The sequence below is a fragment of the Xiphophorus hellerii genome, chromosome 5 (genome assembly GCF_003331165.1).
Source record: "Xiphophorus hellerii strain 12219 chromosome 5, Xiphophorus_hellerii-4.1, whole genome shotgun sequence".
NCBI classification, from domain to species: domain Eukaryota; kingdom Metazoa; phylum Chordata; class Actinopteri; order Cyprinodontiformes; family Poeciliidae; genus Xiphophorus; species Xiphophorus hellerii.
The window spans coordinates 18,387,117-18,410,970 of NC_045676.1; the positions used below are offsets into that span (position 1 = coordinate 18,387,117).

General features: G+C 38.7%; 1 protein-coding gene across 11 annotated transcripts in view; it reads left to right on the forward strand.

Annotated features, from left to right (window-relative positions):
* ctnnd1 (catenin (cadherin-associated protein), delta 1) overlaps positions 1-23,854 on the forward strand; it is a 32,558-nt gene that overhangs the window by 6,448 nt on the left and 2,256 nt on the right. For 3 of the 11 annotated variants that reach the window (XM_032562876.1, XM_032562877.1, XM_032562878.1), the window contains exons 2-21: positions 6,830-6,904; positions 7,263-7,385; positions 8,210-8,490; positions 8,629-8,719; positions 8,929-9,119; positions 9,198-9,444; positions 9,599-9,670; positions 10,324-10,474; positions 11,509-11,710; positions 14,961-15,078; positions 15,217-15,373; positions 16,392-16,409; positions 16,719-16,784; positions 16,903-17,030; positions 18,042-18,192; positions 18,313-18,508; positions 19,317-19,513; positions 20,061-20,108; positions 22,091-22,173; positions 22,895-22,949. In XM_032562876.1, the coding sequence (XP_032418767.1) occupies positions 7,269-7,385; positions 8,210-8,490; positions 8,629-8,719; positions 8,929-9,119; positions 9,198-9,444; positions 9,599-9,670; positions 10,324-10,474; positions 11,509-11,710; positions 14,961-15,078; positions 15,217-15,373; positions 16,392-16,409; positions 16,719-16,784; positions 16,903-17,030; positions 18,042-18,192; positions 18,313-18,508; positions 19,317-19,513; positions 20,061-20,108; positions 22,091-22,173; positions 22,895-22,949 (2,569 nt within the window). In that variant the 5' untranslated portion in view covers positions 6,830-6,904; positions 7,263-7,268. Of the gene's footprint in view, positions 1-3,764; positions 3,913-6,829; positions 6,905-7,262; positions 7,386-8,209; positions 8,491-8,628; positions 8,720-8,928; positions 9,120-9,197; positions 9,445-9,598; positions 9,671-10,323; positions 10,475-11,508; positions 11,711-14,960; positions 15,079-15,216; positions 15,374-16,391; positions 16,410-16,718; positions 16,785-16,902; positions 17,031-18,041; positions 18,193-18,312; positions 18,509-19,316; positions 19,514-20,060; positions 20,109-22,090; positions 22,174-22,894; positions 22,990-23,854 lie in introns of those variants that run through there. The other 8 variants (XM_032562871.1, XM_032562872.1, XM_032562868.1 and 5 more) reach the window with 5 other exon arrangements.

Below are 23,854 nucleotides of genomic sequence, written 5' to 3' on the forward strand. Positions count from 1 at the left end.
GGTTTCATGTCAGGATGGTAAAGGTGGGACTATCTGGATTTAGGCCAAGGTCAATGCACAAAGCACCACAGGGTGTTCACCAAACCTCTGCGACCATTCAGATGAAGCTGAGTCAGCAAAGCGCTTGTCCAGGCCACAACAGCATTTTAACTTCATTTCAGCTGTGAACAGGATGTGTGTTGGACTACCTCAATGACAGAATGATTGAAATAGAAGAGATGGTGTATTATAAAAGAGATGGCACAGTTATAGTCCATTAAGCAAAAAATGTTTTGGGGGGGGACTAAATATCTGCCATATACTGGTTATGGTGTATTGCTTCTTTGAGAAGTTAATGGCTGCACTGCCCCTTTAACAGAGAGGGTTTGTGCTGCTAATGGCCCAATAATAGCGCAATGGCCGATTCCCAGGCTTTAAGTGACGGAAACCATTTACAGCTTTCACAGCAAAGTGCATCTTTCCACAAGAACGTTGAGATTTGTTAGAAGTTGTTGGGATTGACTAACTCTCTATAGCAGAAAGGAAGGAACAGGAAATTAGGTTTACATTCTTGATGTGTTTGTTCTGTCAGAAAGATGTAACAACTCTTAACTTTGATAAAAAGACTTATCTCAGATTCTCACTAGATTTGCATGGAATAAGAAAACCACATGATCTCTCTATAAGATTGTATAACATAAACTAATTGGTTTTATTGAAAACAAAAGCAACACTTCTGGTGTATAAATTACTAACTTGTTATATTAACGTCATAGCTAGACCTGTCACTACAATACATTTTTGCTGGATGATAAATTGTCCCAGAAATTATTGCGATAAACGATAATATTGTCATTTTGAGACCATCTTTAACTAATATAATAATGATATAATAATACAAGTTCACCCTCTCAAAGATTAATAAGTTTTGTACAGACCTAGAGTTTATTCAAAGCAGCCAAATACTTTTTTTAAATTGTAGGCAGCCTTTTAAAAGCTGAAGTTCTGTTTAAGTTATGTCACCCGGTTCACATTGAAATCTGTTTAAAAATTGTAATCCCAGAATTATATATTTTAAAAAGAAACAAATATTGCTATAAAGCCTTCTATAAGTGATATTTAAATGTTTTTTTTTTGTTATTTTCCATAATAATAAAGTTGTAATAGTGTATTCGGGTCAAACATTATAACTGTTACAGTGGAATATTTTCAGACCAAAACAGAGCAGATTCTGCCTTGGAACAGAAATGCATTCAGCTTCTTTTTATTTTTTAAATAAAGTAAAACTTTCAGTAACAAGATGGAAAAGGTAGATAACCTTTTTCTAGGTATGTTTACATTATCGTTGGGACTTTTTAAAACTGCAACCTGCTGTAACCTGAGACAAACACAAACCTGAATGGTATGAAAACAACTTTTTTGTCAGTTTTAATATGGAAACTTTGTAAAACCTGGTAAGGAAGACCGGTCCATGCTTACCCGTTCCCATTAACAAGTTGCTTTTCTAGATCTCATTGGCAACACCTGACAGCCTTTTCAACATAAACATGCTTTTTGTTTTATTTTAGAGATAAGTTTAAGCCAACTTGTTTTCTTGTTTACCTATTTCACCTAAGAAACAGTACAGGGGTCTACCCACTTTCTCTTTCCAGCTTTTTTGTTTAAAATACCAAGACAAACGCAGATGAAAGATGAATTATGAGCCCTTTATTTTTTTAGGACAGCTCCCAACAGCTGAGGCAGGATATGACACCCTAAATCTTACTCTGGAATGTATGACAATGGTACTACGGGAGTGTTTTCTTGCTGCTCCAATGTGCTTTTGACCACAAATGTCTCTATTTTTTTTTCTTTAATTATTTTTTCCTCCCACACAGACGGAAAAAACGTTTTACTTAACTTCACAAAAAAGTTGCCAGTGCTCTGTTGGAGTATTTGAGAATAGTAACAAGCATACAAACTTGCCACTTTATTCAGTCTCTCTGATACCCAACCACACATCACTTATATACAGATGTGAACACACACTCAAACTGGCGTACATCCACACTTAATACCGGAGTCTTTTTTCATTCAGACAGTCCCGTCTATGCGGTCGGACAGCAGATTGGAGATCCATGAGTCAATGAACTTTGAAGCAGAAAATGATTTTTGCCCTGGTTTGGAGATGAGCCATGCTCATGTCATTCCTTTATTAGACTCTGCTGAAGTAATCCTTTTCCAGATTCCTCTGTCCTCCCACGCCAGGATGAAAGTCTAAGACTGTGATGGTCTTACTTTGGGCTGGACTGGCCTCTGTAATTTAGGTTTATACCATCTATGGCATGTGTTTAGGTTGCGTTTTCTTTATTTAACAGTAGAAAAAAAAAACCTTTTTTCTCTGCGTTTTTCCTAAGCAACCATGTCTTAATTTCTTTCCAAGCATTTCCTTTGTGGCTACATGTTAAATTGAGTTCATTTGACATGATTGATTGCCTCCATTATTCACAGCAATATAGCTCAGTAGGCTGTTTTAAAATGGCGTATCGGGTCTCATTTAGTTTTATGGCATCGTGTGTCAAGCGGTCCATTTATGTTTGACTCAACTGTCTTCAGTCTGGTGTGTTCACACAATTTTTCAAAGAAGCTGAGAACAACCACCAAGTTTTAGACGATGGCCATGGACGGTGTTATCTTGGATCCTTGGTGGTTAATTGTTAACCAGAGTTATGGTTGCGCAACGTTGGATTTTTTTAGGTACAGTCATGGCTGCTGAGAGGCATTTTTTAAAAGTCATTACAGACATAAAATACAATGTAGCTCTGTATTCATTCACTGGACAAAGTTCAAACACAAGGTTGGCTTTTTTAGCTTGGCTTCATTTTTGCTTTGAGAGGCTTTAATGACATTTTCTCTGCTGCTAACCCTATCAATACCCTTTAACTTTGTTTCTAGTTTTAACACAGATTTTAGTGCAAAACTAGAAATGCTCCAAGAATTCAGCCAATCAGGATCAACTGTGCTACTTTAGATTTTTAAAAGCTTGACCAATAATTGGCTGAATGGAAACTTAAAAAATTGTTCCAGGTGATAATAACAGCAGTACTCTTTCTGACAGAGGAGTACCTAAAATAAATTCTCTGTTTAACACTTTTACTATACGACTCGAGTAACTTTGTACCACTAACCTAAATGTCATAAGTATCCTTACAATAAAATATATCTTATTTAGAAATTGATATATAATCACAACTCTTTTTGTTGTTAAATAACCTGTCTTTTTTGTTGCTTCGATGCATTGCCCCAGTCTTTAAACTTTAGAAGCTCACAGCCCCTCTCTGCTCTCACATCTCTCCCCTTTTCATGTTCGTGCTATTTTGAAGCCAAAAGGTGCTAACAAGCTCCACATGCTGCAGCTGAAAATTGCCGCTCTTCCCTCTTGTTGTAAATCTCACTTTCTAATTTTAACACTGCATAGCTGTAGGTGAAGAAAGATTGAAATGTGACGATAATCTGCTTATGTCACTCCCTGTCTTGAATTGTTTTAGCAATTTCTGCTTTTTCTGTTTCCACTTTCATCACTTTTTCTCTGCTTTATTTTCCAGCTTCTCGCTAATTAAGTATAAACTTCATTATCGCTTCTTTGCTGTTTAGATTCCTGGCTGCACCCTGTGTCAGAGCCTTGCTTTTTATCTGTGTGTACGTTGGTGGTTTTCTGTCTGTCCTCTGATAAATCCTGGTGTTGGACTCATCTGTCCCTGTGCTGTGTGGTGACGGTCCTGTCCTGTCCTGTGCTCTGCTCTCAGTGTGTGAATGGAGCAGTGTGCGAGTACGGCCTCCCTGCTGGCCTCCGTGCGGGAGCAGGAGAGGCAGTTTGAGATGCTGAGCCGGGCTCTGGAGGAGGAGCGGAGGTCGTGTGCCGGCACCTTGCCCCGCCCCCTCCCCAACATGCAGGTAACGCCCTCTGACCCTTCTACCCTCAGTACCCTCATGCACCTTTTCCATCTCAGTCCTCCTCGGATTCTTCCCTTTGATCTGAAGCGGTTCATCCATTCATTCATGATCACCCTCATCTCATCTGTGCTGGACGGCAGCAGACCCCACAGCAGGAGTTACAACATGTGACTCTTAGAATTCAGCTTAAAGAAAGTCAAGTAAATGCTTTTTAAAACTTAAGCCCCAGAGGGGTTTTCTGAAGTATGTGTTTAAAATAAAACACCCAAATCTAATTTATATTTTCTTAAAAATTACAAGCTCTATTTCAATGATCTTGATATCAGGAGACTCCATCAGAAGTGTAAGTGCCACAGCAGCTGCTATAGTTTTAGAGAAAATGAGAATGGAACATATGATAAAATAATTTGGATTAGGCCTGTCACAATAACGTGCTGAACAATAAATTGTATTAGAAATTTCTGCAATAAATGACAATATTGTTGTTTTGGGATAATTTTCACGCAATATATTAATAATGCATAATAATGCAAGTTTGCTCTCTCAAAGACTAATAAACTTTAAGAATGTACAAAACACTTAACACTGGAACTGGAATATCCGAAACGAAACACAACACCCAAAAACAATAAATAAAATGTAAATAAAAGCCACACTGAGTCGAAACCATAAATAAAATGGATTATGAAGTTTCTTTAAGCAAAATTGCCTGTCAAAGATATTAAGCATGAGAAAGATGAGCTTATTTTAATATACCATGCGATTACTTGCTTATTGGAACAGATTTATCCCTCACCAGAATTTTTTGCATTATGGTGTAGCATATACAGACCTTCTAGAAATATCACAAATAAGGCTACAAACTTTTGGAAACCACAGACTCACCTGTGGACATTTCCTTGACAATTATAGTTCTAATTAAATAATAAGAAATTTATATTTGACTCAAATTCAAGTGCATTTTTTTGAAATCCAGTGTAGTAAAAAATATTACGAGAAATTAACACTTTTTTCTGAAAAGGGGGATTAAAGTAAAAGCACCAAAATATATGCTTTTTTTGGCACTACCGGAGCTCTAAGTTACACAAAGACGTTCTCGTGATCGTTCCCCTCCAGCTGTCAGGCTTTGGAAATGCTGCGCCGCCCGATGGTTTTGTCCCGACTTGTCCTTGAATGTGTGCATGCAAAACTACGTCTTGCTTTAATGTTTGGTTTGTCGTTCCGACTTTTTCTGATCCGGATTACTCTTGTTCTTCTGTCTTTACTTGCTGGAGGGTATCCCCTGTTGGGGTAAGAATGAAAATAAGATCCCGTCTTTTGATTTCGTAAAGTATGGCACTGTTTTGCTTGTCAGTCACAGGGTGAGTCGGTTACTTGGCTCTGAACCCAAACTTAAAACGCTCGATAATTCTTTCACTTTCTGAGATAAGCCATTAGTGTACTGGAACAGTTTAGCACACTTCCTCACCATCAGGGAACCGTTGCTGCTTTAGCCAATAATAATCCACCTCAGCCTGCTGCTCTTGCATGTAGCCACACCTTAATCTGACAATGTCTCAGGTAATTTCAAGGCTGTTCTGAGTCATAAGGTGCTGCTGTAAATGCAGGATGTTAAATAGTGAGTGTGTGCAGATCAGGAAGGTTGCTTGTGTTGCCCCCATCACTGCTGTGTGTTGTTGTGTGTCAACATTGCCTGAAGGCTCCAGCATGCTTCTGCTACTCTCAAGGCAACACAACATGATATCAGTCTTTACTGACAGGTATCCACATGTCTCCATCTGCCCAGTTGCTTCTCTTTCTGTCTGTGGCTTAATCTGATCTGAACAATTTGTGTCCAGCAGCTTAATCTGATGTGTGTGTGTTGAAGGCTTTATTGTCATCAGTTTCCAGCCAACAATGTCTTATTTCTGTTTTTGTTTTTTTTTACTTTAAATCACGAAGGATCTCTTTTTAAATGTGTTCTCAGCAGGAACAGAGGTCTGTCTATGGCTGAAAAATCATCAGTCATGTCAGCTGTTCTTTCTTTCATTACTGACAAATTCTCCATTTGTCATCGATTCATACCACCATCACAGCCCATTCATTTAGTTTTATTATCATTATGCAACAATGCCCTGCAAAAGTATTCAGACCTCCTTGAAGTTTCTCATATTTTCTCTATATACAACCTCAACCTTTAGAATTGTTTTCACCCTGAATCCAAATAAATATAATTCGCTTAAAGCCACAGATGTTATGTTTGGGAAAAAAAAAAATTGTTTTTTTCTAAATGTCTTATATGGGAAATTTGTTTTCATTTTATATAAAAAAATTATTTTTAAAATAAATGAAGCAAACATCAAACTATTTCCTCCCGATTGCTGGATAATGATGGTCAGTTTTTACATTTTCATTTGTAAAAAAGTTGCCAAACCCATAAAGTTTCCTACCACTTAAAATATGAATCACTATGTTTGTTGTCATTGGAAATTCCAATAAAACAGATGTTGTGGTTGTAAAGTAACTCAATGTGAAAGGTTGAAGGAGGATGGATTCTTATGCAAAAACCGTATTAAGGTAAAAATGTTTTACCTTCTTAAATATAGAAACCTAAGTTGTATCGTCATGACTGTAAGTATATATTTTTTAAACCATTTGTTTTGATTCTGGTCTTTTGATTACATCTCTGTAATGCATGATGGGAAAAAAAGGTCTCGTAACATTCCTTTTTTTCTTGCTACACAGATGTGGCTGAAATTAAAAAGTAGTCTGATAAATTGCTGCGTTCTCCTTGTTCTGGATGAATAAAGGCATCTGCTCAGTAGTTAGCGGCGTGACACAAATGCTGTTTGCCTAGAAATGCATATTAAATTCAATTTCTTGTTAGTGCTGAGTGGGATTCTCTCATGAACATGATTTTGTTTCTGTCTGTTAACAGAACGGCCGCATTCCTTGTGATGCAGACCTAGAAAGGCTGACGCTGAACGAGGGTTACATCAACGGGACACATCATGTAAGAATCAGACCTCTGATGCCTGAAGCTAGAGATAATGAGCATCACATTCCTTTTCTGTCAATGGATAACTACTGTATATACGCTTTAGCAACATAGAAGTTATAATACGCTTTCTACAATATCAGTAGCTGATACTGATTTTAATAAACCACACACTGGACAAATGGAGTATAAGCTATAGACTGCATTTAATGCTCTAACCCTCATGACTGGAACTGGTTTGAGAATAAATAGTTTATTGATCATCACACAATAAATTGAGCTATGTTATGATATTATATCAAATCGGCCCTATGGAGTCTCACAACTTGAGACATTGGGACTGAAATTGAGCATTGTGTACATGTGCATGTAGTTCAGGATGGAGCCTGGTCAGCTGATGCAGGAGACTTTCACAATGGAGGAGCCTCAGGATTTGGCCCCTGTAATCTCCGTGGAGATGGATGACGATGGGACTACAAGGCGCACAGAAACCACGGTAAGGAGGATATCAAATGGCAGTGGCGTGTTTTAGAATCGAAGAGTCCAGGTGCATCTCAGAAAATTAGAACATTATTCAAAAGTTCATTTATTCCAGTAACTCATTTGAAGAACATCATATAAATGCAGTTCACATAGACTGATGCTTTCAAGAATTTCTTTCTATTAACTATGATGATTTTTTTTAACTTTCAGCTAATTAAAACAACATTTAAGATTACATCATTACATCAGACTCATAAAACAGTTTGAATAGAGAAGTTTCATACCTGCTTAAAGATTGTTTTCAAAAGATACTTTTAATCTGACAAAAAGAGCCTTGTTGGGAAGCATATTTTAATTTCTTGGTGTATCTGTGTGCCATTTTGTGTCTATTGCAATTAAATGTTGACAGGGATTTTATTTTGTTTTGAAATGTTTGAGAATGTTTTCTCCAGCATGATTTTCAGACGTTTCCGATTAAAGTAGCGTATGAAAACACAAACAGAACTGACTAAACCTCTCGCAGCAGCTACACGATGTCTTTTTCATGTTGCAACTAGTCTATGTGATTTGTAATGTATTAACACAACATGGCTCATAGTTGTGATCTGGGATTGAGAGAAAATTAGGTTTATCAAAATTTAGCTTTCGAATTCATGGTTCTTTACTCTGATACCTGTAAATAAAACCCAGACAATCAGCTTCCTTTAAAAACTAAATAAAACCAGGTCAATCCTTGACAAAATGTCAACATGTGTAAAGAACACAGCTCCTGTTTTAGGGCTAGGTGTGTTAACAAAAAACACGGTAATACACTCGCTCCCTTTATTCCCTTTTTAGGTGAAGAAAGTTGTAAAGACCACCACTACTCGCACAGTCATCCCCTCTGTGTCGGACACTCTGTCTGTGGATGGAGGCGGTTCCCTTGTTGGGGGTTACGCCTCACCCATGGTCTTCAGACAGGGCCCTGGCGGCGCCGTGCCCATGGAGTACCCCACCCATACCGTGCCCCGCAATTATCACTACAGTCCCGCGGGGGGCTACGACGACTACCGTGGAGGACCTCCGTCTGAGCCATACTCCAGCCTTAGCAGGGGGGCTCGGATGGACGATCGCTACAGGTAACAGGAGTTTACTGAAATCTGAACTCCTCTTATCAGATTTTAGTGATGTAGTCGCTGCATTTTGAGCTTGTTGCGTTCAAATGTTTAAATGGATTCATTTCGACTCAGTTTTCCCTCCACTCTATTCTCTGTCAGACCAATCCACCCAGACGGCTACAGAACCCTGGATCCAAGCTACCGAGCTCCTAGCAGGAACCAGTTGGACCCATATGCTGCCCAACCACAAGTGTGTTCAACAGTCACTGCATCATTAGCTTTAGGGCTTGTTTTAACTGAATCTTGCTTTGGCATGCTGATCTTGCAGGTTTCACCTGCTAAGTTAACATTGATGATTTGTTTGCCAGCTGCAGTGTGTCAAAATTTACTGGAATAACTGGTCTGCAGCTACTGTAATGCGTTATTTCCATCCCCATTTCCATTTCTGTCTTTTCGCAGGTTGGGCGACTGGGAAGTGCAATGGAGCTGTCGTCCATTCCCCGGTTTGTCGCAGATCCGTACGGTCTGGAGGATGACCAGCGCAGCATCGGCTACGACGAGCCAGACTACGGCATGGGACACCCAATGCACTACAACACCATGCCCCTCAACCACGCCTTCCCACATGGCCCTCCGCCGCGCAGGACTGGGTGAGTGTGGTAGTACGGTTTGACAAAAATTAGTTTTTTCTCTGCCATAACTTAGACAAGCTTGTTCTCCCTCTGCAGGAGTTATGAAGGTGCTTTAGATGGTGCAGGAGAGGTTTACTATTATGGTGCCGGGGCACCTCTGGCTAAGGGTGAGAGGGGCAGCGTGGCTTCACTGGACACTCTGAGTATGAGGAAAGGACCACCAGCTAGTGGATGGCGTCAGCCAGAGCTGCCAGAGGTCATCGCCATGCTGAACTACAGACTGGACCCAGTCAGGAGCAATGCAGCTGCGTACCTGCAGCATCTCACCTTTAAGAACGACAAAGTAAGACTTTTTTTTTAATCATAAAGATGACCTTCTCCATGTAGTGCCCTTTTTATCCACGTGAGCACCTGACCTTAAAAGCGTTTGTGCACACCACTGAGCCTGGTGAAATATAAGGAAGCACATGAATAACATCAACCTCCTTGATTTGCAGGTGAAGTCTGATGTCCGCCGACTGAAAGGCATTCCTGCTCTTGTGTCCATGCTTGACAACCCTAACAGAGAGGTCAGAATTACGCTCTCTCCAACTGGTTTTCTGTCTGTTTCATAAGTTATTTATGCCTGAGCTAAGTGGAGCCAAATTAATGCCTAAAAGGATCGAGCTTTTACTGCACTGCTTTTACTCTTTAAACTGAGTGCAATAAAATGTCTTAGGCGATGTGTTTACATGGTAAATTTGGCGAGATGGAAACCTTCTGTGTTTGTACAAAAGGAATTAAAGCTATAAATTTGAATTATTCGGGGACACATGGTCTTACTATGATTTTGGGCTTAATCCATATGAATGTCTTTTTTTTTTGATTACTTTCATATAGATGCCAATGTTGCAACATTTTTTTATTTTTTTCTACAGAATGTAGTGTAATAAATCTCAATATATTGTACAATTTGTGTCTGAAACCAGTTTTAATAATCTTGAAATCAGATATTTGTTGGAAAATTCATGTATTGGTTCAAATCAGAGCCACTCTGGTTGGGATTAAAGGTGGTTCATAACTCCACATTTCTGTGCATCTAGAGTGAGAGAGAAGTGTGTTGTACACTATGTGCAGCATAACTCTGGGTTACAACATTCTGGTTCCTTTACCTGCGTTTAATCTTTTGTTTACAGAGTAATCACTAGTGTCTCATAAAGGTGTCCCTGGCTCTCTGTTACAGGTTCACTTTGCAGCGTGTGGAGCACTAAAGAACATTTCTTTTGGCAAAGATGCAGACAATAAAATTGCCATTAAGAACTGCGATGGAGTTCCAGCGCTGATCAGGCTGCTGAGAAAGACGCGCGATCAGGACCTCACAGAGATCATCACAGGTTAGACATATTTTATTAAAAAACACAGGCTTCATATGGTCTGGAGATCCGGACTGTACTGTAATTTCTTTAATAATTTATCTTTAAAGCTGCTTTTCTTTCAAAAGAAATGATTGAATGCAGTTGAAAGAGCAGAAACTTGGCAATATTTCTTCCACTAATCTGGCAGCCGGCTAGATCGCCTTCTGTTTGAAATTTGCATTTCGTTTAGTAGTTTTATTGTACATACAGGGATTCAGAAACTTGTTGCAGGTTATGTCATCTATTTCAAGCCCATTAAATCCATTATGTTCTTGTCTCCACTTCCTTGCTACATTAAAAGTCTTCCTTCTGCTTTGCCCTACTCTTGTGATCAAAAGACTGAGAACTTTTTTTTTTCTCTCTGTAGGTTTTTCATTTGTGGTAAAGCTCATTCTACTGATCATTTTCTTCTGTAGTCAATGCACATGAGCAAAACAAAGATTGAATGAGAAAAACACAAGAGTGTAAAAAACTGAACTGAATTACAGGGACAAGAATGAAAGTTATATTTAGTTAAATTACAGAATTCAGTGACCTAAAAAAAAATCACATTCTTGCAGGCTGTTTCTCTCCAAATTGGATTGTTTAGGTTATTTTGGTATAGAGACAGTATGGATCATGATATAAAATGCTGAATAGATGTATGTAATGAGCTTTGTTTCATTTTTATATTGGCTGCTTACAGTAGCTGATAAATGTGGGTTGTAGACGGTCTTTGGAACGTGTACCTTGGATAAAATAATGAAACTCTCAGCAAAAAACGATGAATAGGAATAAAAGATGCTGACGCATAACAAAATAAATGATCTATGAAACAATAGAAATGGTTATTCAGAAGTTGTGGATTACTATTATTGTTTTAATAATGCTATACAAGCACATTTCATGTAATTCAAAATTTGCAGGTGTCCTGTAGCTTTCCAATTATCTCTGTTTTTAAAGTCACACTTTAAAACAAGACTAAACTTCGTCTTTTCACACATTAATCATAAAATGGTGTGTTCTCCCCAAAGGGACTCTATGGAACCTGTCGTCCCAGGACTCTGTGAAGATGGAGATTGTGGATAACGCGCTGCACGCTCTCTGTGACGAGGTCATGGTTCCCCATTCGGGCTGGGAGCGGACGACCAACGGTGCTGGAGGGGGCGAAGAAAACGGCAAGCCCAGAACTCCCGAGTGGGACACGGCGCTCACTAATACTGCGGGCTGTCTGAGGTATGAAGGAAGGAAAGGGAAGAACGCAGATCAAAGTTGCCGCTAATGGAGGGGAGACCTGATCTTTTCAGGAAAACAACAAGGAGTCTGGTTAAGCAGATTGATAGTACGAAGGAAGAAAGTTAACACAGCAGAGGACCTGGGTGTGTTTTTATAAAGCCTTGTAGAACATAGTTGGAATGCAAAAAATTTACAAGCTTTCATTAATCTGATTGAGCTCTGCTGCTCTTCAAGAAATGTTTTGTCTACATAAACATAGTCTGACTAGAGTAATTATGTAATGAATAATTTTTCTGCAACATTTGATCTTACAAGTGTGTATTTATGTTGCTTAGTTTTCAAAAGGTTTTACCAAACAAAGTCAAAAAGTGCGGATCACCCTAAGTTCTACCAATTACTTTCATACGTCACCTGATGTTATTTTATGTTAATCCCCATAAATACTACTGTTCACAATCTCTAACACCACACATCTCCCTGAACCCACCCTCTCTACCATAAAACATAGAGAGGGCAGCATCATGTTATGGGGTTGTTTTTCCTGAGTATATTGGTCAATCTTGGGACAAAAAGTCTATTAGAGGCTGGAAAAGACTTGAGACTGAGACAGAGGTTAAAAGTCCAGCAGGTCAGTCGCCCTGGACTTCCAGCGACTTCCAGCAAAATGCTGGAAAAACAGCATTTTGTTGCTGTTTTTCCAGCAACAAAATGCACATCTTTCTCTTTCCTCCATTGTTATTTCACCCTTAGTTATATAGAGTGAACTTTCACTCTAAACAACAACTTCAGACAAGAGAGAGCTACAGTGGAGTGGTTTAAGATCAAAGCGAACCTGCTTTAAGATTAGACTGACCCAGTCAAAGTCTGGATCCAAAACTAACTGAGAATCTGTGACTGAAGCCTGAAAATGGCTTTCCACAGATTCTTTCCATTGATTCTGATTGAACCCGATCGATTTCAAAGAGTAGTGGAAAGTTTTGATATAAACCAGGTTTATATCAACTCCTGATTCTATAAAGTATTAACAGAAGAGCTGAGCTTAAATGAACGCCACACTTTTAAGATTTGTATAAGTAAAAAAGAAAAAAAAAAAAAAAGAGTATCCTTGTTATTACACCTCGCAATTGAGTTGGTGTGTTCCTGACAATTCTTTCAGAGCCCTGCTGCTTGTTAAATTTGGAAGAGGTCTGCCACAATGTTTAAATAAATCAGAGGAACGGGAAGAAAGGAATTTAAGTTGTTACAGGAAATAGCAGAGAACAGTGGGGCAATGGCCTGTATACCGCAAACAGTATTAGCAGGCCAGTGGGTCTGTTATCAGTGGATTCGCTTCAACAGCTCGGTTAATTAGAGCTGTTCTGCTTCATGGGAGAAGTATGTAAATAATGTTATCTTGAAGACTTTAAAAGTCTTGGTGGTTGAAGATTTGTGCTCGGCATCAAGTAGGATCAACATCATGTTGAGCTTTGACTGTCTGCCTGATGTTCCAGAATGAATCGAGTGAATTGGGGATGAAAATGAGACATTAATAGTTCAACTTATAGAATCTGGTTTTGCTATAAGATGGATGTGAGAAGTATGGTTTGGATTACTAGCTGTAAGAACCAATCTCAGGGTACATTCCTTAGGGGATCTAAATTCCCATCTTAACTCTGTTTAAAAGGCTTCCAAGATTTCCAAAAACCATCATTCTTCCTGACAGGCTGAAAGCTCAAATAAATACAGATGAACAACTTTGCTTTAATTTATTAAACTTTTTCTGTGATTTGTGTGAACTTTCACTCAAAATAACAACTTTAGACATGTGATATAGTTCTCAGTTTGCAGGTATTTCAACCCGGCTATTAATTAAAGTTTTTGAACAGGGATGAAAACTGTTTGAAGCTGGTGCAAACAGCTGATGGCAACTGGTTTATTTACTCAGCTTCTACTCGAACATAGCAGAGTTTTGAAGAAGCAGAAATTTTGCATCTCCAAGTACAATTACCAAAAGTTCTAAAAGTTATTTCAGCTTTTAATTTGATTCCAAATAACAGTAAAAAAGAGAGTAGTAAAGTTGGAAGATTATCTCCATATTTTCAGAAACCAGTGAGTCTTCTCCAGGTCAGATTTATCGCAGCTAATCTTGCCTAGAAACTGTCTGCATTTTCAGATGTTAATTAGGTAAAAGTACCACGTTTCGACAACACAATATGGAGCTGCGACTTCAGCATGTCATCGAACGAGCATTCGCTTTTTGATTCTTAGCTTCTACCTCACTAGCTTCCACCACATTGCAAACAGTAGCCCGTCTCCCTTCAATGAAAGTGCTCATGTAACACACACATATTCCTTATCAGGAATTGTGCCGAGCTGAACAAGTTAGTAGCACAACATAGCACAATGCTATCAGCCATTGTTTTTGTTGTCATCTTCCCGCTCAGAGATGGGACAAACCCTACAGCTGTGCGTTCTGTGCAAGTGCACTTTCACACCTGCAGATTTCTTCACACCTCATGGGATGTTACAGAAAAGTTCCACTCTGAGGCCTCGTTACACCGAGACACTGATGAATTAAACAGCAACATTTTTGATGCAATCCAGCCGCTCGTTTACGCGACACCAACGACGAAAGTCTCTCACAGTGGAACTTTTGAAACCATGTCTCAGAGTGAAACTTTTCCATAACATCACCTACGAAGGTGCGTAGTATTCCGCAAGTGTGAAAGTGCACATGCGCAGTATGCACAGCTGTTTGGTGTATTCTGCTCATCCACTGGCACATGATAATAAAAACAAACGAGGATAAAGCTGTGCTACTTTCTGTCCCTCCATAGTTCTAGTGAACTTCCCGACTTGTACGTATTCGCAGTTAGAGGGACTGTGTCCTGGTGTTGGCCGAAACGGCCGTCTGTCGCTGGGAATTACAACACTGAATGGCTGCAGTTTTCTAGTCTATCCTGCTTCCTTTATGTTCTTTGACTAACTGAGTTAGTCAAGGACACACACACAGTTCAGTTTGAGCTTTAAGTAAGAATGAGTCAGAGATGTAACCGGATCTTGTCAGACTGTACTCTGACTGTACTCTTCTTTGTGAAACTGCAGATTTAAATGGAGTTTCATTCAAACAACTTTTGTTCATGTTCAGACACAGCTGTAATTGTTGTCGGCTCATGTTGTGACCAAAACTGACTCTTTTTTTTTTTTTCCCTTCTTTACGGCTTTTCATTTCTCAGTTGCCTCATTCTTCTCTTTTCGTGTCTGATTTTAGGAACGTGAGTTCAGAGAGAATTGAGGCGAGGCGGAAGCTGAGAGAGTGCTCCGGTTTGGTCGATTCCCTCATGTACATCGTTCAGTCCCAGATTAACTGTAAAGAGCTCAGCAATAAGGTACGTGCAAGATTGACTGGATTTACAATCAGTATGTTCAAAATTCTGCATTTAAAACTAATTGTGTATCCTACAATTTTTTTTATTAAAAAAAAAAAATTTTTTTACACCTGCACCTTGTTCTCTTTATGTCCACAGTTGACTGAGAACTGTATTTGTCTGCTGAGGAACTTGTCGTATCATGTGCACAAAGAAATACCGAACTTCGAGGCCTACGATGAGAGCAAACAAGCCAACTTGAGCGCTGCCCCCTCAAGCCAGAGGGCTGGCTGCTTCAGCTCCCGCAAGGGCAAAGGTCGGTGTCACAGAGTGACATGGAGTCATGTGTTGTGTGTGCTCATTCAGTTTGTGGGGCATTTAGGGTGATATCACTGACTACACATTCCAACTCAACTGATACCAACACACACGCCTCAACAAACAAAACTACTTGATGTTTGAGGAATGTCAACAATCTCTTCTCATCGTCTGTGGTCGCTGCTGGTTTTTCATTGAGAGCATTGATTTGTTTCAGCTGCAGCTTTCTTTTTGCTGAAACACAAGCTGATATTTATCGTATCTGTATTCATGTTAACTGAGTTCATACAAAAATGGTGAGTTTTTTAATTAGTTATTTTTCGCTTGTTTACTTTTTGATCATTAACAATGAATGATCCTAATTTTCTCTCTTTATGAGAGTAAAAGTTCTTTTTGTTTAAAAAGATCCCTGCTGATAGAAACTTTACATTTCATGATCATCTAACAGCACATGTAGAAACAAACTGTTTAATACACATCTTGTTTCTTCTGAGGAGTTAGTTAAAGGGTCGGGCTGATGTTAGTTTGCTTTCTCTGAGCTAGTTGATGTTTGTTTTCTTTTACTAAGCTAAATCTGTTGGTAATAAAAAAAAGACACATCTGCTTTTATTAGTTAACATTTATTTAACTAGATAAGATAATTGAGAACAAATTCTCATTTTCAACCACAACCTGTTCAGAAAACATTAAAATATCATACAACAAAATATCTTACAGAGGAATGTCATAACAGAAAAATTTCTGGAAATACAACCATATTCGTCACCTGTGAATGATACAGTGAGATCATAAAAAGTTACTTTTTCAATCCCTTTAAATATTTGGATTCTTGAATACATACAAGGCGCATGTCATCTGTGTTGGTAGTCAGGATTGAACGAGGTTATTTGGGTGGCGGAGTAATGGCTGCTTTCCCTTTTAACGCTTTCTCTCCTTCATTTTTTTTTCTGCCACTCTTTTCTTCCTTATTTTTTTCTCTTCTCCGTTCCTCTTTTCCCCATCTGGGTCGGCTACAGATGAGTGGTTTTCCAAAGGTAAGCTTTCTTTACCTCTGTGTAACGACACTTAGCTTCCGCTGCTTGATCTTGTCTGATCAAGTCTGGGTTGTTGACACTAACAAGCACGCCTGCTCTTCATTGTGGTTGTCCAGCACCCTAACCCTATGTTAAGAACTTGCATCTTAGTTTAACTTTTCTTTTTAGGTAGTGTGTTTGCAGATGTCAAAATAAGTAGAAATGCAACAACAGTAGAAATTGCACTAGAAATGTCTCCTATTTAGACGTAGCATACACTTGTTTCTGTTCATTTCTTGAAATGTAATGTCGAAGGTCTGCTGTTTCTAGGAAAGAAAGATGAGGAAGCACCTGAAGAGAGAATAAGTATCCCACCAAGGGCCACGCCTGCTAAAGGTAAGCATAGACTCTGAGGCGATGTTTGGCTGCATCACATAAATCTCCTCTACATTTTTCTCTTCTCACCTCCTGTTACATGCTTCCTCCCGCCTTCCTGTGTCCGTCCATCCTGCAGGCTATGAGCTACTGTTCCAGCCAGAGGTGGTCCGCATCTACACATCGATGCTAAAGGAGAGCCACAACCCCATCGTGCTGGAAGCCTCAGCTGGAGCCATTCAGAACCTCTGTGCTGGAAGATGGACTGTAAGAGCCACCTTAAGCCATCATCCTTTTCTCTTTCACCAGAACTCCCTCTGAGGCTGCAAAAGCTTCTGCATTTCTATCTTTATTTCCCACCATCACAGTCTTCCCACTTCTCCTCCTGAGCTTTCAGGCGTTGATCAGTGAAGATGCTTTAGAACCAACTGACTCAGAACGTTTTGTCCTTGAAATGTAATTACCTGTAACAATTTGTGTTACCCTTGTTATCAGCGGCAGTGTAACAATGAATCATCCTCATAAGTTGTATGTATTTTGCTTCCAAGCGGCTAGATATTCCTGTAGTTTTGGGAAAAGGTTTTGATCACTATTTTAAGGCTTGGAAGTTGTCTCTTTTTTTCATTTTTTAGTTGCTTTTCACTTGTTTTTTAGTTTAGACCATGTGTTTTGTTTGATAAGCCTTTTAAATATGACTCATGAATCAATCAGGTATTAAAGGCTCCTGAATTCAAATTTATTCATGGCTCTTTGTCACCAAAAACTCTAAAAGTCTAAATTTATTTTGTTGAATCAAATGTAGATACTTTTGTCTTTGTTCTTCAGGTGTGGACTTTACTAATTTTATCCAAGCAATGCTCTGCAAAATTAACAACTTTGTATAGGAAAGTTCATTTGTTCTTTCAGAAAGCTGCAGAACAAATGACAAAAAAATCTAATTAAAAGTTTAGAGAAAGAAAAATTATACTGAAAACATTTCTCTGTGACAACTGTGTTTTTGTGTGTGATTGTCTGCAAATGCAATGTGGTTAAAAACAACTTATTGTGGATTTAGTTGTACCAGTAAACAGAAGTTGCTTCTCCTTCTAATTGGAAATGTTTTTTTCTTTCTTTTCTTTTTTTTTTTTTTTTTGACCAAACCTCAATGTTTTGTTTGTAGGCATCATTACTAAAACACTTGACTGCTGATGCTTATTTCATATATTTGCAATTTGTAAGTTTTCAGAATAGTCACAACTAGTAGTTTACTGAAAATCCTCTGTGCTCCTGTCTGTTTAGCATGGACGATACATCCGTGCGTTGATGCGTGAAGAGAAAGGCTTGGTCGTGGTGAGCGAGCAGCTGGACAACACCAATGACAGAGTCGTCCGTGCCATGTCCGGAGCCATCCGTAACCTGGCGATAGATCCGCAAAACAAGAAACTGCTCGGTGAGGCATCAAAAGCCATTTCCAACCAAACAGACTCTGGGTTTCTAGGGATGGATTGGATCGGCGCTGGTGTTTGTGTTGAAGAGTGTTTAACTTTTGTTCACCTCTGCCTGTTGGCAGGTAAATACGCGGTACCCTACCTGGTGGGAGACTTGCCTGGTGGTGGGCAGAATCAACCAGTGAAAGCGCTGTCAGAAGAGACGGTGGTGTCCATACTGAGCACGCTCCATGAGCTGCTGGGATCCGACGTGGAGGCTGCTAAAACCTTGAGGGCCTCGCAAGGAATTGAGAGACTCGTGCTCACCAACAAGGACGGGTAATGGTGGAATCGGAAGCATATTAATTGTTTGATCAGGGTGAATGCGCATCCTTAAAAAGTCTTAAATTAATGCATCTAAAATTAAGGCCATAAAATGTCTTAAATTCATTGGTGATGGTGGGGGGGGTTGGCCTTAGATATGTTACCACAGGTTTTACATTTTGTTGCGGCAGGACTATTTAATTTCAGATATTTTATGTAGTTACATTTTTTTATCACAGGACTTTGCTGTTACTCAAAACTTGAGTACTGAGTTTGTTGTTCTGCACACAACTCAGTTTTGAGTGGCTGCTACCAGGAACTAGTTGCTAATACACCCTGCAACAGTAAAAGCAGGTTAGGGCAATTATGTCCATCATGGGTAAATGCAAATTTTATTTTAGCCATTGGTTAACTTCTGTCGGCAATCCACGCAATTTATTTATTTGTGATTCTTCTTTTGTACATTTGTCGCAATTTAGGATCTTAAATTCCATTCGTAACCTTAAAAAGGTCTTAAGTCTTGAAGCAGCTGTGGTTCTGTGGGTAGAGTAGTCATCTTGCCTACCGATGTGTGTATTAATGTGTGTGCAAAAGGGTGAATGTGAGCCTAGTGTAAAGTGCTTTGAGTGGTCAAAATGATTGGAAAAACGCTATTTAAGTTCAGTCCATTTACCATTTAAGTGTTAAATTTGAGTTGGTGAATCCTGAAGAAGGCCTGATTTAATATAGATCAGATTTTATTGTGCTTCTGTGGTTGCTTGCTTGCTTTTTCTCTTTTTTTTAACATCCAGCAATTTTTTCCTCTTTGAACTTTGGGAAACAGTAACCGCTCAGACCGGGAGGTGCGTGGAGCCGGGCTGGTGCTGCAGAGTGTGTGGGCCCACAAAGAGCTCCGTCGGACCCTGGAGAAGGACGGCTGGAGAAAGACCGACTTTATGGTCAACTTAAATCCCCCCAAATCCGATGACAACAGGCTCAATGGAAGACATGACGACAGCACTTTGCCTCTCATTGATAAAGGTTGGGAAAATATCAAGATTTCCTTCACGGTTTCACTGTATGTACACATTAAAAACACAAACACCTCACATACCGGCTTATTGTTTTTGCAGCTGCCTGCGTTTCTATTTATACTTCTAAGGATTCAACTAACATGATTTATTTTTCTCGTTGTTTGGTTTTGAATTAAGTGTTGCAGTTTTTGTATAAAAAATAGCTAGTTCAAGGCTTTGAAGACATTTGCTGGTCTTGTAAGCCAAAGAATCCAAGAAGTTCAGACGCTTCGGAAACCTTGTAGCCTTGAGGAATGAAGAGAATCTGGATTTACCCAGTACAGATTTACAAAGCAGCGTCTGGAAACATACTGAAGACAGTCTTCATAGTCTGAAAACTATATTAACATAGTCAATCTTGAATGCCAGTTTATTAATTAAATATTATGCTTGCTGTTACTGCTCATAAATAAATCAAGTAGCGGGCTGTTTCTCTGTGACTGTAAACCTTAGGTCGACCTGACATTTAGAAAATAAAGCTGTTCACTCAATTTTAATGTTTTGCTTTCATACAGGTGGGAAAAGAGATGAAGAAATGATTCCATTGAATGAGTTTGGACCAGGCAAGTGCAGAAAACATTACATTCATCTACAGCTCATAACAGTGTAGAAGAGACATTCTAGTTATGGAACATAGTGGAAACCCATGAATGAGGAAATGCTTTCATATAGATAATCAGTGAATGTGTGAGAAGATGGTGAATAAGAGTTGAATGATTAGAATTGATCTTAGAACAGCTGTACTTCTACTAATTTAAACTCATCAGATATAGTTTGCAAGTATAATTTGTGTTGCCTGTTACTTCATTACATTCCTGAGCAGGGTGGTGTTTTTTAACATTACTTCTGTTCAAAAGTTTTTAGTCTTTGCCACTCGGAAAGTGGAGCAGACTTGTCTAAAACCCAAACACAATGGCTACTCTGAAATAGACTTTCTATTGAGCCAAGCTTTAGGAAATGTTTTTCAAAATCTAAACATGAGCTCAATCGAGGCAAGAAACGACCGGGAGATGGCATTCTAATTTAGTGTAAGGTTTGACATTAACAGAAAGGCTAAAATATTAAACACCAATCCTACTGTACTGTCCTATTTGTTTCTACTCTAAGGCTAATGTTTTTTTTTTTGGTCTTGTGGCTTATGCGGAAAATCTATTTCTTTGCAATAATACAAAGTATCTTACTTGCTGAAGACAGCAATTAGAATGAGCTCATGGTGTCTGAAAAAAACCTCTGAGATGTAACAAGTACTGGGGGATGTTTTAGCAGCTACTGTACTCAAGATTATAGACGGCAACACAAATATTTAGTTAAGATGGCAAATTAAGTAACTCATTTTATGGCAATGAGGTCCTGAAAACCTGGCTTGTTTTTTTTTTTTTAGTTGATTTTGTTATTTTTGAATGGACCCAGCTCTAAATGTCCTCTAGTTTCTCTCCAGGGAGAATTTCTTCCTGGTTTTCCAAACAGAGCTCACTCTTACTACTTTTAATTGCATGAAAGACACACTTTACTCATTACTACTCAGTAGAAAAAAGAGGTTTTTCTTTGCAATAATACAAAGATCCTGCAAACTGATTTTATGTAGATTGAAGTTGGTCATATTCAATTAAAACCATATTACATACATGCACTGTATTTACAAAAAACATTAAATTAACCTACATTTTTCCTGTTTTTGGTCAGTGAGAATTTCCAAAATTATTTCCATTTCCCAAATGCCAGAATGAAAAGAGTTTAGATCAAGATCTCTTTACTCCAATTCAATAGTTTAAATAAACTAATGTTGAAATTCCTTTAATAAATTTGGAAATCTCTGAAGATGGAGTCAGTCCTGAGGATTGAGGTAACCTTAAGGGCTTTTACTCTCTCAGCAACATAAAAATTAATCGATTTTTTGCAATGAATCAAAACTTTAGCTTTTGAAGATTTAATATTTGGAAAATCTGGATGTTTTTGTCTTATTTTTTTTTTAAATTAAGATATTTGTACTAGAAACTAGACAAAAATATACTTGGTAAGATTTTGTGTTTTTGCAGTGCCGTTCCGTTTGGGAAGAGATGAAGTGTGTGTGTGTGGGTGTGGGTGTGTGTGTGTGTGTGTGTGTGAGAGCGGGTTCCACAAACCTGACCCGGTTACATCGGTTCTGTCAGGAAAAATGGGCCAAAATTCCAGCAAACTGTTGTGTAATCCATGTGTTGGGATACAGAAAACACCTCAGTCATGTCACGCAATTCGAAAAGATTTCTACCAGATACTGAGGAAACTTGTGTAAATCTCTGAATTTGAAAACATTTTTTTAATCTCTAAAGCAATCCACTTTTATTATAGAATTTATTTTATAGTATAATTGTTAGTAGTCCTAACTGAATGAAAACGGTACAAGTATATTTTTTAATCGGTACAGAACAAATGCATAGCTATTTTCAGCTGCACAGCCTCGCTCCTCCTGGGTTTCATGCACATAGGAAACATGAAGATTTTCCTGGCTTGTATCATAGATGTCTGTGTGCCACAGAATCTTAAAGACATCTGCTTCCCCCTACAGACGCCTACTCCACACTGGACCAGAGAGGCAGAAAGAACACGCTGGATAAAACACTCGATGCTGCTGACCAAGACTCAGTACAGGTAGATTCTGATCCCATGGGAACCCACTTCCACAACGTTGCATGACTGCACCCTCGGTCAGAATTATAGCTACCTTATCGCTGAAAAAGAAAACCTCTGGAAAACACTTCCAACACCTTCTTTCCTAACCCCAGTTATTAAGAAACGATTTTTCATCTGGATTTATTTGTAAATTGGGGTTTAGGACTGTTGGTCAATAAAAGCCCAGTCACAGCGCTTCTTCAGCTGCTTCAGCACCTCTGTGAAATATTTCCACTGACGTTGTATCTGTTCAGGCAGAGTTCTCATAAAGCTGGGAAAAATACATGTCGTTGCTTTTCTCGTTTAAAAGGTTGGAAATTCATGGATGTGATTAGATCATGCGCAAACACACACTGAATGCGAGGTCCGGGAATGTTGTTGTGTGAACGTTCTCACACCCACAGATGGCATGTTGTAGCACGTCCTATCAGAGCAAAGTGCTCGATCTCTATCTTGAACGTTATCTCCCATGCGTCTCCCTGAAACATGAACTAACATCGCACTAACATTTTTATTTTTTTTTTTATCTCATCCTTTGTTTCCCTTTAACTACATCCTCTGAACTTTTTGTGTCACACTCAACTCATTGTTTTTCTTTGTTCACCGTTCTCTTTGTGTTGTCCCACCTCTGGGCTTCTCTTTCTGTCTTTTCATAATCTATCACACTCTCTATCTCTTTATATTTTGTCTCTTCTCTCAGGGAGGGATGTATGGGGAGAGGCAGGCTTCATTGCCTCTGTTGGATTCTTACGATGGTTAGGCTACATCCTCTGTCACACTGCATGTCAGCGCATGGTATGTGTCCCACCAGCTTCCCTGCTCAACTCACCGCATGGCCTAATATTGTAGAAGTGTGTAAAAATACCTTGCAAAAAATTTTTTATACCCCTAGATATTGACGTTTTGTCATGTTACAGTCAGAAACGTCTATGTATTTCACTGGGACTTTGATTTGATAGATCAACACATGATAGGAAAATGAATTAAATTCATAATGTATAGATGGAGGAAAAAACATGACGCAACTACAGATCAACAGCAGAGGTAAGAAAATCTACCTGGCAAGGTCTGGAAAAAAATTGGAAATTAATTTTAGCCTTTGCCAAATCTGGAAAAGTTTTCCTTCAGTTACCAAAGATAAAAATAGGATTTCCTGGGGAATAAATGGCTTTTTACTTTTACCTAAATATAAATGGAAAACTTTTTCTTTTATCAGGAATTGAGATATATTCAATTGATTAATAATTCTCTCTTTTTTTATAATTATTTTACTGCTGGGTTTCAAAGTTGACGTAAGGTTTATGAACCAGATTTAGTTTATAACTTTCATCAGTATATGTTTGAACTGAAGAAAGTGATTAAAAAAAAATATTGCATTGAGTTTAAAAACTCAATGCTTGAAAAACTAATAATAAAAGTGTTGGCACCATCAAGCAATGGGATTATTATTTTTGTGCAGGGTTAAGAAAGCTTCTGGAAGTAATGTGCGGCTGGGTTTTATTTAGGGGTTGTAGAGTTAAAAGGTTGCTAAATGCAAATGTCTGGCACCCTTTTTTGATTTTTATTAGTGATAAAACAGCTGAGAAACAAACGTCCCTTTCTTTTTATTTCCTCTCAAGAATTTATGTACTAATTTGTGTTGTCTGCTGCATAAAATCTC